Raw genomic sequence first — 15,873 nt, forward strand, 5'->3', positions numbered from 1 at the left:
TTGATACAATAAAATCATGAATATATTTTCAGTGGATTTAGTAGTTTACAGAAAAAAGCAGCAGTTTATGGTTCATGAAATTCATAGAATTATCTTCAATTTTAGAATTATAAAATATTAAAGCTAAAGGATCATCAAGGTCATCTGCTTCATTGTTCATCACTTAAGGAAATTGTATCTAAGAAAGGATAAGCTACCCAAGGCCTCTTAGCCAGTTAAGAACAGTGTTGGAGCCAGAATTCAGCTCTCCTGACAGTTACATGCTTTTTTTGATTCCAAGGTGTTTTTCAATATCCCTGAAGTGTTAGAATGTGGGGTAGAGGGAGTTGCTATATATTTTTATTTAAACATGTTCTTCATTCAAAGGAAATTGAATTTCTATGCTTTTGCCTTGTTTCAACTAAAAAAGCATTGAAAGGGACTTTCAATATCAAATAACCCAACCAACTTTCTATGATAAGACTTTTTTTCCTCAACACAAAAAAATGTATCTACTAAGTATGCAAAATCTTAAACCTTAACATTTCAGAATGCTTTGTTTAAAAACTCAAAGTGAATTCCAAATTTTTCCCAGTACTGGTTCAGAAGTTTTTTTTGTTTTTTTTTGTTTTTCCTCCTTCCCTACATCTTTGTGTAAGAGGTAAAGTAGAGGTCTTTATTTGCAAAATTGCTACAAAAGCACCAGAGCTGGAGCCAGGAAAGCTCAGTTTGAGCCCGATTCCCTTCTTAACATCTTTTCAACTTCCAGCCTATCCTGTCATAGCCTTTCTAGTCCTGTTCTTCATCTCCCACATCATGGGGTTGTTGCAAATGTCAAATAAGATAATATCTCATTTGTAAATCTGTTTGATAAACACAAGGCACTTTGATAATATAAACTTCCAGTATTTGTTACACATCATTACTAGTTCTAAATGTTTATTTCAAGATATAAATGGAACACACATGCCACTGTCAGTATTCTGAGTTTCTGACATGTACAATCATTTTCAGAGGGGTCCATTAGAGGAATTAAATTTAAGTCTCCAAGCTGAGTACATGTTACTTTCATTAAACATGGAATAGATTAGTTTTTTTAAGGTGTTATAAGGTTATATGTGATTTAATTTTTTCCCCCAAGACTTAATCTCCATTCTTCCAACACACTGTTCCCTAGTCTGGGCGGCCCACCCTCGGGGGTTTGAATAGGAGGATAGGTGAAAGAGTGTTTTTATTTTTTCTAACATGATAAGGAAGTCTGTGCTAGTACCTGTAGGCTCCTTTTCTTCAATAAAATCTTTGTTAGCGAAGTTAGAACACAGACCTATAGTAATTCCTATGTGTCCTCGAAGCAGCAGCAGCAGCAGCAGTAATAACAGTAGTAGTGGTAGTAATGGGGATATAAATCTGATGAAGAAATGGAAATAATCTGTTGATTAAAAGGGGTAATGAAGGGGTGCTGGGTGGCTCAGCTGGTTAAGCATCTGACTTCGGCTCAGGTCATGATCTTGTGGTTCATGTATTTGAGCCCTGCGTCAGGTTCTGTGCTGACAGCTCAGAGCCTGGAGCTTGCTTCAGATTCTGCGTCTCCCTCTTCTCTCTGCCCCCCCTCCACTTGCTATCTCTCTCTCTCTCTCTGTCTCTCTCTCTCAAAAATAAAGATTTAAAAAACTTAAATGGGGTAATGAAACATATTGCCACTCCCTGCTAAAATTCCAGTATAATGATAGAAAAAGAGAAATAAAAATATACACTCACAATAACAAAGAAAAAAGAGGAGGTGACAAGATAAAAGATTCCAGCAAATTTTTAGAAGGTAGCAAGCAGTTGGAAGAATAGGGAAAGCTTAAACCTAAGGATTTTCAGAGAAGGGTACCATAGACAAAGAAGACAGTTCACACTGCAAAACCCAGAAAAGTTTCAAGAATTGGAAGTACCAGGTAATTTGAAAGTTGAGGTAAGGGGAGAGGTTGAAACCAGGAGGACTGATGGAAAGCCCATCAGATAAACAGATGTCAGATCTTTCCTTCTGTGTCTACTGCCAGAGGACTCCCCATTTCAACCTTAACGAAAAGGGAAGGTTATTCTCTGGTCCTGGGCTCTAGATAGGCACCATAGGGATAGGCAGGGGGGATGGGGGAGGATATGGTGCCATAGAGAAATCTGGGGAGTGAGAGTCAGTATATTGCACTGAGAGACCTCCAGTCCCCTCACTCCTACACCTCACAGAATGTAGCAACCAAGCTTTTACCCACTCCCTGGGGTTGGAGGTATGGAGATCTTCTCTAGAAAAAAAAATCTCTCCAAGAACAAAAATCTGACAATGACCACATCAAAAATGTTAGGTTCCTATCTCAGCCCCTCCAAGGTAGCTCTCCAAGGTGTCGAGCCCTGCCCATGAAATGTCTAACTGGCCGTTTAGTGACTTGCTACTAAATATTACCATACAACCAAAGACATTGGACATTCGAGAAAAGCTTTTAACATAAAAATCAAAGACCAAAATATACCAGAAAAACTGGGATAATATGGAAACAGAAAATGCAGGGCTCAAAGGAAAATTTTAAAATATTTAATTAATATCCTCAAAAAGATAAGAGTATATATCACATTAATGAAAACAGAAGAGGATAATATTAAAGAGGGGAACATCAGGAAATAACAAATTGAAAGTTTAAAAATGTTTGAAATGTTTTTAATATGTTTTAAAAATGTTTAAAAAACCAATAGTAGAGATGAAAGATAAAATTAAGGAAGTTTCCAGGGCGCCTGAGTGGCTCGGTCGATTAAGCGGCCCACTTCAGCTCAGGTCGTGATCTCACAGTCCCGCATTGGGCTCTGTGCTAACAGCTCAGAGCATGGAGCCTGCTTCAGATTCTGTGTCTCCCTCTCTCTCTGCCCTTCCCCTGCTCATGCTGTGTCTCTCTCTCTCTCTCTGTCTCAAAAATAAATAAACGTTTAAAATTTTTTTAAAAAGATTAAGGAAAAAAAAAAGATTAAGGGAGTTTCCAAAAATAATATAACCATGGAAAAAAAGAACAAAAACTGTAAGTAAATTAGAAAACCAATCCCAAAAGTCGACATTTAACTATTATGAATCCCAGAAAGAAAATACAAAAAACTAGAGGGACAAAAATTATCAAAGAATTACATATTAAAATCTCTCAGAACTGTTGAATTTCCAAATTCAAAGAGACTAATGAGTGCCTAAAGTAAATTTAAAAGGATTCAAATTAAGGCAGATATTGTAATATTTTATTTTTTTGGTTTTTTGTGTGTTTTTTTGGTAATATTTTAGAATACTAGAGATAAATATTAAAACTTGGGACAAAAACTTAAAAGCTTACAGAAAGAAAAAAAAACAGTTCTCATTTTAAAAAAATGGGAAAAACCAACACTGGTGTTCTTACTAGCACCAGAAACTAAAGAAAATGGATCATGTTTTAAAATTCTGAGAAAAAAAAATTGATCTAGAAGCAGCTTGGTGGCTGTCAGTTAAGCATTGGCTCAGGTCATGGTCTCATGGTTTATGAGTTGAAGTTGCTCATGAAGCTCTCTGTTCTCAGCAGCAGAGACTGCTTTGGAAACTCTGTTCCCCTCTCTCTCTCTCTGCCTCTACCCTGCTCTCACTCTCTGTCTCTCTCTCTCAAAAATAAATAAACGTTAAAATATTTTTTTTAATCTAAAATTCTATATACGGTCAAACTATCAAGTGAAGGATGAAATACTCATGTTTTCTTGCTATGCAGAGTCTCAAAACTTTTGTCTCCTATATACCGTTTCTCAGGAAGCTTCTGGAGTATGTGCTCCATAAAAATGAGGGAGAACACCAAGATAGAAAAATATATGGGATCCAGGAAGCAAGAACTCAAACACAAGAAAAGAGCAAGGGGGATCCCCAGGGTGGTGGTAACTAGAGATCCCAGGAGGAAAGCAGGGTAGCTGCTTGGGGAGGAGGAGGAGGGGGGCTTCTGTCAAATGGAGCAAGAGAGCCAACACCTGGGAGGGACATGTCCGTGAGGAAAATGGGGCTTGGGGATCCCCTATGGGTTTGTTGTTGTTGTTCTGTTGTGGTAGTTGTTGTTGTTAGCATATTAAAATGAACTTTTAAATTTTGTTGGACAATTTGGGAAGAATAAATGTACCTGGAAAAGTACATTAAAAGAGGAGGCAATTTCTAGGGCCAGACAAAACACAATATTGTTCAAGAAATAAATGTAAGTATGATTCAACACAGGAAATTACTAGTTGACTCAGCTATGAAGAATATGCACATTGTCATAAATGTTAAATAGTGATTTAAATAACAATTGTGATGTAATTATTTTAGGAAGGGAGCATGTGTGTGTGTGTGTGTGTGTGTGTGTGTGTGTGTGTGTGTGTGTGTGTGTGAAGTGATAGCTGTTACAGTATTAAATCACAGAATGTTTGACATTAATGTATTTTTAAATATATATTTATTTTAAATATCCATTTAAGTATTTAGAAATATACACATATTTCTATTTCAGTAGAAGAACTTTATAAACCTCAAAATATTTTTTAAAGCTCTATAGATTTATACATTTATGTATAAAACTATGATTGCAAAAAATAATTTAAAAGAGACATCTATTTCTAGGTGATCCAGAGAATCTCTTTTAAAGACTAAAAACTCTGTTCCTAATACCAGTGGGAGTTGGACTACTAGGCTTAGAGATACTCTGCAGAGAAATGTATACAGCTCACTGCTTTTAAGAAAATTCCCCTGGAGGCCAATTTACTTAGCCTCTTTGAGCCTTGCTTGCCTCATCTCTAAACTGAAAAAGTTCATTTGGAACAAACGAAACTCAAATTCGAGGCAAATAACAAGTGAAACAGACCAGGTACAAATGCCAGCATCCCTTACAAAGGACAGTCTCTACTCAGAACCAGCCGGCTTTGCCATGAAGACCTTTTGTTGCTAAAAGGCCCAGTGGTTCAAGAGAAACTGCAAATCTGAGTTTTTGCATGAAACCTCTGATTTTTAAAATCCTAGTTTAAAATACACAATGCTTTGAGACACTTCAGTGGCTCAGTCAGTTAAGTGTCCAACTGTTGGTTTCGGCTCAGGTCATGATCTAACGGTTCGTGAGTTTGAGCCCCATGTCAGGCTCTGTACTGACAGCATGGAGCCTGCTTGGAATTCTCTGTCTTCCTCTCTCTCTGCCGCTCCCCTCCTGCTCGCTCGCTCGCTCGCTCTCTCTCTCAAAATAAACAAACTTAAAATAATAATTAAAATAAAATAAAATAAAATAAAATAAAATAAAATAAAATAAAATACACAGTGCCTGCCAAACCAAACCCATCTGCAGGCCACCACCAACCCACAGATTGCAATGTGAGACTTATAAATTAGCTGAACATTGATGACCACTTTAGGCAGTACAATGTCTCATTCCTAAAACTCCACATTGAATGCATGGGTTTCTCCACCACCAAAGAGGCAGGCTATTTTATCCTAACCTGACAAACTATATTACTTCACTTTGCCAATTTTATCTTTACTGTGAACACTCACAAATCTTAAGACTTCAATCTGCATAGCATCTTTATTCATGGAAACACAGTCAAAAACAGAGATAGGTGCTGCCCAAACACAGCTGGGCCAAAAAATCAAGGAGTCATCCTCACAGACACAATTGGATAAAAACTGTCATTAAATCCGTCTTTCCAGACATGTTAGTTCACATGTCTATAAAGGCATTACTGTAAAGACAGTAATCACGTTTAAATACAAAGGTCAGTATCAAGCTCATTATTTGCTAAGAAGATTATCTTTTAATTTTTCACAAGGAAACTTTTACCCACCACTGCTAATTATCTTCTTCGTTCGCAGGCCTAGAAAGCATGAAGACTGTAGTTTTTCTCCTATACATTTTGGGAACTGCAACTGCAATACCGGTAAATATCCTTTTTTCTGTTATTACATCTCTCCTCCCTACATTTAATTTAGAAATCCTCCATTGAAAAGAAAATGTGTTTATATAGTGGTTTGAAATTCTCTTTTTTGTTTTAATATTATTTTTTCCCAAGCAGAGAATGAATGACTCAAAATATTGATATAAAATACTTTCTGAAAGAATATTTCCTTCAGAACTACCAGATTCTACAAGATACAATAAATATAAATCTGAAAATGTTGATTATCATTTATTAGAAAGGGGATCTTCCAGGACCCAAAAGCCAAAGAGAATGGGAAGAAATAAATTTTCCTTTGGAAGTTTATCACTTAGTATGAGAAACCTAAGAAATTAGTATGAGAAGTCTTGGGAATGCATACCCATACTCTTTAGCAGCATTTTCTTCAAGATCAAATATATACTGGCTGATCAATTCTGAGTCTGTAATAAAACAAAACCAGTGGGTTAGGGCCAGGAAATGGTATGATGATCATAAATTGGCTCCTAACTCGTCCTTGGGGGTGGTTGGGGAGGGGGTACTTTCCAAGCAAACATGCTGATAATAGACAGAACTAGAACATTCTTTTCTTCACGATCAGATATCCTGGCACCACCATTCACACAGCAGTAAATCAGACACACACAAATCAGAATCATTTGAGACCATGTCAGCAGCCTTAAAATAACCTGAAAGTTATTATTGTTGTTGTTTTAATGTTGTTTTTAATGGCTTGGATGATCATGTAGATGTCTCCCAAATGATCCATATCATCCGTAATCAAGCTAAAGGATTTATGCCATTTTTTTTTCTTTTTTGCCAAATGGAGGAATCAATCTCCTTTAAATAGACAAAGTAATTTTTCTCATCCCTTCTCTTCCTCCGTCTCTACTATGTCTCAGATTCTGTCCTTGTTTTTTGGATAGCTGGTGGCTAACATTTGGTTGACAGATGTGTCCGCAAAGGCCAGCATCATGCCACCCAGACAAAGCATTTCTTAGAAAACAGAATTTACGACCACTCCTAGGAATTGTGCTTTAGTAGCTGGAGCTACTCCAGCTGAAATTATACATGTCCTCTGCAATTACAAAAGTGGGATAAATTATGTTCAGCACAGAAAGAAGCTCCCACAGACCCATTGTTTTCTCCTAAAAATGTGTTTTCCCTTGCAGCTGTTGCCCAGTATATAAACAGGCATCAAAAATGCTTTTGAACCAAATGTTTGAATAACACATCTACATATAGACACATTTTAAAGGTTTTCTTTTGGGGACAATTTGTTATGTAGATCCAGTCAAACACTAAGAAGCTAAATATCTTCCCATAGGGTTTACCTCTTACAAATCTTGTGTCATTTTCCCAGATTGCCTGAATTGTACGGAAGTAAGTGGATTCTGTGTGGTTCAGGGATTCCACACATTTCCAGAGGGTATGGTGTTATAGATGTGGGAATAATAATAATAAAACAGAGTTTGATTGCAGAAAATTTCTGAAAGAAGTTAAGCTGCTGTCCTTCTGCATTTCTTTCAGCTTGGAGAGGGAGAGCAGAGGAGGAAGGGTGCAGAGGGGGAGCAGTTCTCTACTAATAAGCCGAAAATCTCCTCCATCCCTTGCCTTCCATAATGCCCTTGCTGGAAACCTGCCAAACTGGCCACCATTCTTTATCCTTTCTCCCTTACAAATGGCTTCTTTGGAAATTTTTTCAAATGTTATTACTCCTTTTGGTTGAAAAGGTGATAAGCAAGAGAGCAAACCACATCTAAAATGAACCCTGAACTCCATGTCTTTCCTTATATTATACAGTTGGTACAACAGAATGTGCTAATAGAGTAAAGACAAGTCAATGCAAATAAAATCTGGTTTTGTACTTATACCTCGATCTGCCTGACATGAGTATCCATAGCATCTCTGTAAGAAAGATTTGTAGTGAATACCTGCTTACAGTATTGGACAGTTCATAGTATTACCACTGTAGGATATTACTTCTAGCAATAGTCAGTTTTCACTTGGTTACTTTATAATTTACAAATGACTAATATACATAAACTTATCTTGATATTTCTGCTCACTTCACCTTGACAGATGATAGGGTGGGATTCACAATTCATCAAATGACAGATAGATAGCTGATAGCAGAGTCAAGACTTGAAGGAAGATCTTTAATCTCTAAGTCAGTTGTTAAACTTCTCCATCATGTATCACTGCCAATTCTTCATCTATGCCTTCAGTCTTGCTAGAAATAGAGCCATCCTTCTAGTTGAAATAATACTCCATTGCTGTTCTTCCTAGCTAGACTTAGTGTACTATTTCACACAGTTTTTGAATTAGTTCTATGTTAAATTATTTATCATAAGAGTTTTTGATGAATATAAGGCTGCTAGTGTTAAGAAAATAAATATTGAATAAAGTTTAAATCTTTTCTGCTATTTATCAGTGAATACTTAAAATTTAACTTAAGAAAATGTACAATGTTAAAGAACTTCTCAAACTCAACACCCAAAAAACAAATAATCCGGTTAAGAAATGGGCAGAAAACATGAATAGACATCTGTCCAAAGAAGACATCCAGATGACTAGCAGACATATGAAAATATGCTCAATATCACTCATCACAGGGAAATACAAATAAAAACTATGATGAGATACAATCTCACATCTGTCAGAATGGCTAAAATTAACAGCACAAGAAACAACAGGTATTGGCAAGGATGTGGAGAAAGGGGAACCCTCTTGCACTGTTGGTAGGAATGCAAACTGATGCAACCACTATGGAAAATAATATGGAGGTTCCTCAAAAATTTAAAAATAGAACTACCCTATGATCCAGTAACTGCACTACTAGGTATTTACCCAAAAGATACAAAAAGACTGATTCGAAGGGACACATGCACCCCATTGTTTATAGCAACATTATCAACAATAGCCAAACTATGGAAAGAGCTCAAATGTCCATAGACTGATAAATGGATAAAGAAGATGTGGTTCATATATACAATGGAATATTACTCGGCCATCAAAAAAAATAAAATCTTGGCATTTGCAACAACATGCATGGAGCTACAGTGTATTATGCTAAGTGAAATAAATCAGTCAGAGAAAGACAAATACCATATGATTTCACTCATGTGGAATTTAAGAAACAAAACAGATGAACGTATGGGAAGGGAAAAAAAAGAAAGAAAAAAAACCATAAGAGACTCCTAACTATAGAGAAAAAACTGAGAATTGCTAGAGGCAGGTGGGTGTGGGATGGGCTAGATAGGTGATGGGTATTAAGGAGGGCACTTATGATGAGCAATGGGTGTTGTACATAAGTGATGAATCACCAAATTCTTCTGAAATGAATGTTGCACTGTATGTTAACTAACTAGAATTTAAATAAAAATTTAAAAAGAAAATGTACAGAGTTATATCTTTGGTAAATTTAATTTGACTTTGACTTTCTGCTAACAACAGTTCTTAAAATTATAGAGTGTGAATGTTTTTTAAGTTTGGAAAGCACAGAAAATAATTCCAAACCTCAAAGGTGACAATTATTGAAATAATCTTTGCTCTATTTTCACCCAGTCTCTGCATACATAACTTTTTCTTAAATATGTTTGGGAGTCTGTTTTCACCTAAGATTATAATCTAGCCGTTTGCTTGTATTCTTAAAAATTCTAGAGAGTATTTTTTAATTGATGTTATGTATGAACCATAGTGCTACTAAGAATGATGACAATAAAGGAGTAGCTAGAAATTTTAGACATCAGCATCTAGACGTGAATAACATGAGCCAGTTTCTACTTTTTTTCAGACAAATGCAAGGTTCCTGTCTAATCATCCAAAACCAACTGCTGATTCCTTGAGTTCCATCCAACAGGCTGAAGTGTTAGTAACACCTAACAACACTGCAATCCCCATGTTAAGGGTCGAAGATGCAGAAAATGAAAAGGAAATTGCAGTGCCTGTAGAAGACCATCCCAACCATAAGGTAAAAGTAACATGGTTATGCGATTATAATTTAAAATTTTTCCAAAGGTCTCAATTTCAAAGCATAGTTAAGGATATTACCTCATTCTCACCTCAGCTTAATTTTTAAAAGATGATTATTGTATCAGTGGTCTCCAATTATCAAAAGAACTGTGAAAATTAGTGAGTTTTGTGCCTTTGGCCAAGGTGCTATATAATTTCATACCACAAAATTCAAATTCAGGTTATAAACTTGCAACTATAAAGTGTGAGGAACATTGTATATGAGTTTACCTGATATTATGTGAAAAAAATAATGAACACTAAAGGTTAGCTTATGAATTAAAATATGATGTAGATATTCCATTACCAATTGTTTCAGGAGTAAACTTTTTTCTTGTAAGGCTGAAAAATCTTCAGTACTAAAGCCAAAGGAGGAAAGCCAGGACGAGTCAGCAGATCAGGACCAGAGTTATAGCCAAGAGCTCGGGTTACAGGATGAAGAGGAGAGTGAAAGTGACTTAAGTGAGAATGTGGAGTACATACCATCTGAAGGTACATTGGACCCCAAAGAAGATACGAATGAGCCTCAAAAGAAAAAACGCCCAGAGAACATTGATTTCCTTGCTCCTAATATTAGTTCCATTGTAGATATTAACCAACAAGAAAGCATCACAAAAACAGAAAAAAAACAAGAACAACCAATGAATGAATTACATTCTCAGTTGAACAGGAGCAACAAACATAGCCAAGATGTAAATGATCAAGGAAACCAAGAGCAGGATCCAAATATCCCCAATGGAGAAGAGGAAGGGGAAGAAGAGCCAGGTGAAGTCAGTACCCACAACAATAACGAAAAAAGGGAGAGAGAATTTCCCAAGGAGCATTCTAATAGCAAGGAGGATGAAAATAGTACCAAATCTGATGATGTTTTGGAAAAGTCCAGTGAACCAACTAAAGTAAGCAAAATGCAGAAAGACGAATTTGAGCAGGGTGACCAAGAACAAGAAGAGGACAGTTCCAATGCAGAAATGGAAGAGGAAAGTGCATCAAAAATTACTAAGCACAGCCAAGATGCTGAATGGCAGAGCCAAGAAGAAAAACCTGAAGTTACCAGCAACCATGAGGAGATGGATAAAAAGACTGTTTCTGAGGCTTTGCTCGTGGAGCCTACTGGTGATGGTAACACCATGCCCAGAAATCATGGGGCTAATGATGATGGTGATGATGATCCCAGACACGATGCAACTGATGACTACGAATTCATCCCAAGTGAGGCCTTCTTGGAGGCTGAAAGATCTCAGTCCATTTTCTATCACCTCAAATATGAAGAGGAAAGAGAAAGAGAAAAAGAAAGAGCACGTGAAAATGGGAATGTAGATGCCAGTGAACCTGGAGAATACCAAGGGGTGAGATTCTTTACATTGATGCTTGTCTGATAGAGCACTTAGCTTTATAAAGAAATAGCCATGACCTTTCTCTGTGCTCTCAGTCTTCCATGCCTATCTCTACCAGTACATTACTAAAATGTATTAAAATTATTTATTTTCCTCTGCTCTCCATCACCAGGCTGAAAGTGCCTATTTTATTTGGGTTCCCCTAGAAGCAGAGCCTGGATTTAAGTAGTTTATTTGAGAAGTTCAGGGAACAAAGATGAATGGGACATGATATCAGGAAGGGAAGGAAGCTAATCAAAGGTATATCATTAAAGCCATGTACAGCACATTCCTCTGAATTACCCCATTTGGAGAATGAGGGAGCTGGAGCATTTGTACAGACTGAGAATTGCTAAGAGAGGTGTTAATTCCCCAGCACTTTCAGTCCTTTGAGCAGGCCAAATAGATGTCATGGTTTTCCAGGCACAGAGATGCAGATACAGGCAGTTGAAAGTGCCTGGAGCTAACTAAAATGGTAAATTCTGACAGATATGAGGGATGGGAAACACTAACAACTACTGCTCTAATGTCTTAAGAGTAGATGCCATGTAATATTCAGGTTAGATCACCAAGGTCTAGCAAAATGTCTCTAATGTAATAAGAAATCCAGGAATGTTTGTTGATTTAGCTATAAAGATGAAGAATAAAGACTTCAGCTCCAACTTTAAGTAAATACACACCAAGATGATAATCAGGAAACTGCAACAGAGTGGGAGTAGGGAAGAAGCATATTGTCATTGGTTGTTTAATCATTTGGAGCTTTCAGGCAAAACGCCAGCAGCCACCCACTAGGAGGACTTGACACAGCTTTTGGTGGCCAAGGTCAATAGTGACCTTGATTACTGAGAACTCTCCTGCCATTTTAAGGTAGGAGTTTTATTACACTTTAGAAACCTGGTAAGAAACCTTTATTAACAGCTCCATAGAGATTACTGATGTAATTGTGTCTTAACTATAGAATCACATGATAATACTACATTTCTACCATTCCAAAATCCAAATGGGAGGTCCCAGCTTTGCTCCTGATGTTAGTTCCAAGTTTTATTGAATAATCCCCAGAGATACAGCACTGAATCCAGTTGAGGAAGAAACAAATGGCTCCTATTCTCAAAGGGTTACTGTCTATTTCCACAGTTATGGCTGGTATCATTTTCAGATCTGAAATGATTTGGGTATGAAAAGCTTTGTGAAGGTACACACAGTGGAAATATAAATTATGTAATGGCTTTCCTGTAAATAAACTTCAGCTTCTGCTCTTGTTGTTATAAAGGCCAAGAAAACAGAGAGACTACCAAATGAAGGTGAAAGTTCATATGAAGACAACAGAATGGTACATGGTACTGGTGAGTCCAGGCTAAGCTGCTCATGACTGTATCAAGGAAGAAATGGAATGGCCGCGTTAGGCTATCCCCATTCCATCATTTATTTGTCACTGCTTCTCAGAATTTTTCCTCTCTTACATCCTCCCCACAGAAATGTTCTCATAAACTGTTGACATTCTCTTGCATACATTTTATACACAACTATGGGCAAATGTGTTTACAAACTGGAAGTCTTGTAATAGTATGAAAGCTAGAATTCTTTTTTCCTAAATCCTATGCTTCTGAGAAGAATTCATTCTACTTTATTTTTTCTCTTTGACGTCATATTTATTTTTGAGAGAGAAAGCATGAGATGGGGGGGCGGGGGGGCAGGGAGAGAGAGGGACAGAGGATCTAAAGTGGGCTCTGTGCTGACAGCAGCAAGCCCATTGTGGGGCTTGAACTCACAAACTGTGAGATCATGACCTGAGTCAAAGTCGGACACCCAATCGACTGAGCCACCCAGGTGCTCCTACTTTATTTTTTCTCAAATCCATAACTTACTAGTGAATTTAGATCCTGTATTTAATTGAGACCTAATTCCCAATAGCATACCCCAATCACAAAGATTTTAAATTTCAACACAAAATTTTCATGACTTATTTAACTTCTGACCAACCTGCACAAACTTAAATTATAGACTTCAGACTATGACCATTGTAGGCAGGCCAAGAAGAGCTGTTTGTTCTTTTTATATTCCCAATTCAAACTGCCCAGAAAATCTAGACTATTGTGTAACACAGTTTGATGTCAGAGGGTCCCATCTGAACATTAAGATGTCCATTAGAATGGTTTCTAATATTTTCCCAAATTTTCTTTAATTAGTGAAAATGGAGCTCATGTCTAGATAAATTTGAGGTCTCAGTTTAGCTTTGCTCATGCTTCCTGTTCAATCTTTCCTGTCAGATTCTTGCATGAACTTCCAGTGTAAAAGAGGACACATCTGTAAAGCTGACCAACAGGGAAAACCCCACTGTGTTTGCCAAGATTCAGTGACTTGTCCTCCTACAAAACTCCTTGACCAAGTAAGTATTCTACAAAATAGTCTCTAAGGGGCCCCAAGTAGTTAGTGATTTGGATGAAAGTGGCTTGCAATTGAAATGTTTGTCAAAAAAAAAAAATGTCCAGGTTATCATCTAATACTTGAAATAATATTGAATAGGAACAAATGCCAGCAAAAATAAGGAATTTCAACTGTACCTTGAAAAGGTAATAATGGCATTGATATCTTCAGAACTCATTTTAAAACTCACTGTATCCTTGAAAAGTCTGCAGTTTGCATTCTACTGAACTTATCTAGAGCTAGATTGTCATCACCATTGGTATAATTTAGTTGATTTTTTTAAGCAAATAGGACAGTTATGATTTTAATAACTTCACTTACCTGGCTCAGCACAACTGATCAGTCTGCCTATGAGCTTTAAGAAGCAGAGTATTTTCCTAGTGTACATTCAGAAACATGAGCTCAAGGGGCACCTGGGTGGCTCAGTCAGTTAAGCATCCTACTTCGGCTCAGGTCATGATCTCAAGGCTCGTGGGTTCGAGCCCCGTGTCAGGCTCTATGCTGACAGCTCAGAGCCTGGAGCCTGCTTCAAATTCTGTGTCTCCCTCTCTCTCTCTGCCCCTACCCTGCTCATGCTCTCTCTCTCTCTCAAAAATAAACATTAAAAATTTTTTTCAAAAAAATGTTTTAAAGAAACAGCTTTTTCTCATGCTTGTCTTTCCTAGGTTTGTGGCACTGACAACCAGACCTATGCCAGCTCCTGTCATCTGTTTGCTACTAAATGTAAACTGGAGGGAACCAAAAAAGGGCACCAGCTACAACTGGATTATTTTGGAGCCTGCAAATGTAAGATTCTGCCACTCTTGCCAACCACCATTGCTGAGAGGATTTGGGGTGAATCTATGCATATCTGAATAATCTATATACATACTCCCACATGCAAATGGAAAAAGGCTAATGTAGTTCTGAACCTAGGATGCTCATTAAAATCTTCTAGAGAGACTTAAAAAAAAAATAAAAAGAATAATTCCCCAGCCTTCACTAAAAGAGACTGATTTAATTGGACTGGGTTGGGGCTTTAACATTGCTTTTTCATTTGTTTTTAAAGTAACCTAGACAATTCTAAGGTGCAGCCAGGGTTCAGAATTACTATGATAATGTTACCACTTAATAATTGAAATGAATCATTGGAATTTTGCTAAATTACTTGTCCTCTTTCCAATGTACGTTAAGTCTCCGCCAAGAAGTTTTATGACAATATATTCTTCTAGAAGTTTTTTTTAATGTTCTTCTTCCCCCCAAATACTCTCAATTGTGTTTGGATCTCCTTATCACTAAGTGATTCTCCACATTAGCAGTGCTTACTAATATTTCCAGTTCTCCTGTCTTTCCTGACACACAAGAGTATTAAATTTCTCAGCCCTCTTGATGTTAGATGTGGCCATATGAGTTGATTTGTCCAGTGAAATTTCAGCAAAAATCATCCATGTGAGTTCTGGGCAGCTGCATTTAAGAGCTAGCATATGTGTGGTCCTGTATGCAGAGCCCTCCTGTCAACTTGTATCGGCCTTAAATGTACAACACAGTGACTGTAATTAACACTGCTGTATAGTATATCTGAAAGTCGCTAAAAGAGTAGATCCTAAAAGTTCTCATCACAAGGAAAAAAATTTTGTAGCTAGTGAGGTGATAGTTAGTGAGGTGGTCATTGCACAACATATGGATGTCAAGTTATTATGCTGTCCGTCTTAAACAGTGTTGTATGTATATTATATTTCAGTAAAACTAAAAAAATTAAAAAGTTTTTGTTCTTTTAAGTCACTGAGATTTAACATTGTTACCACAGGATAATCTAATTTCCACTTTTTTCTTTTCTAAATAGTTCTTGCAGCCTCTACCCTCCACCTATAAATTTCAACTTTCTGATTCTAGAGCAGTGGTTCTCAGACCTACCTGCATATCAAAATTATTTTTGGAACTTTTAAATCATCCTGATGCCCACATTCCACCCCAGACCAATCAAATCAGAATGTCTTTGAATGGAAGCTGGCATCTGGTATGTTTTGAAAACACCACAGGCAGTTCTGTTGTGCTGCCAGGTGTAAGGACCCACTGCTGTGACAGTGGGACAGTGAGCGTACCGTCAGTCACCAGATGTTATTAAGCTTTCTGTTATGAGGACGTGCCATAAGATAGGAGTAAGATCCAAAGATTAAAATCTATT

General features: G+C 37.1%; 2 protein-coding genes across 7 annotated transcripts in view; one reads left to right on the plus strand and one right to left on the minus strand.

Annotated features, from left to right (window-relative positions):
• The window catches only part of NUDT9 (nudix hydrolase 9), a 101,991-nt gene that overhangs the window by 26,057 nt on the left and 60,061 nt on the right, over positions 1 to 15,873 (minus strand). The window contains exon 9 of one of the 4 annotated variants that reach the window (XM_058721972.1): positions 5,531 to 6,341. The exons of the other annotated variants lie outside the window; for them this stretch is intronic. The gene's annotated coding sequence lies outside the window, so the exon portion shown is untranslated. Of the gene's footprint in view, positions 1 to 5,530; positions 6,342 to 15,873 lie in introns of those variants that run through there. 4 annotated transcript variants of the gene reach the window in all.
• Positions 1 to 15,873, plus strand: part of SPARCL1 (SPARC like 1) — a 49,510-nt gene that overhangs the window by 24,555 nt on the left and 9,082 nt on the right. For 2 of the 3 annotated variants that reach the window (XM_058721956.1, XM_058721955.1), the window contains exons 2-7: positions 5,837 to 5,901; positions 9,695 to 9,871; positions 10,254 to 11,258; positions 12,556 to 12,628; positions 13,553 to 13,671; positions 14,375 to 14,495. In XM_058721956.1, coding sequence (XP_058577939.1) covers positions 5,848 to 5,901; positions 9,695 to 9,871; positions 10,254 to 11,258; positions 12,556 to 12,628; positions 13,553 to 13,671; positions 14,375 to 14,495 — 1,549 coding nt within the window. In that variant the 5' untranslated portion in view covers positions 5,837 to 5,847. Of the gene's footprint in view, positions 1 to 4,137; positions 4,197 to 5,836; positions 5,902 to 9,694; positions 9,872 to 10,253; positions 11,259 to 12,555; positions 12,629 to 13,552; positions 13,672 to 14,374; positions 14,496 to 15,873 lie in introns of those variants that run through there. The other variant, XM_058721957.1, reaches the window with a different exon arrangement.

Source organism: Neofelis nebulosa, chromosome 3, assembly GCF_028018385.1.
Source record: "Neofelis nebulosa isolate mNeoNeb1 chromosome 3, mNeoNeb1.pri, whole genome shotgun sequence".
In the NCBI taxonomy this organism is placed as follows: domain Eukaryota; kingdom Metazoa; phylum Chordata; class Mammalia; order Carnivora; family Felidae; genus Neofelis; species Neofelis nebulosa.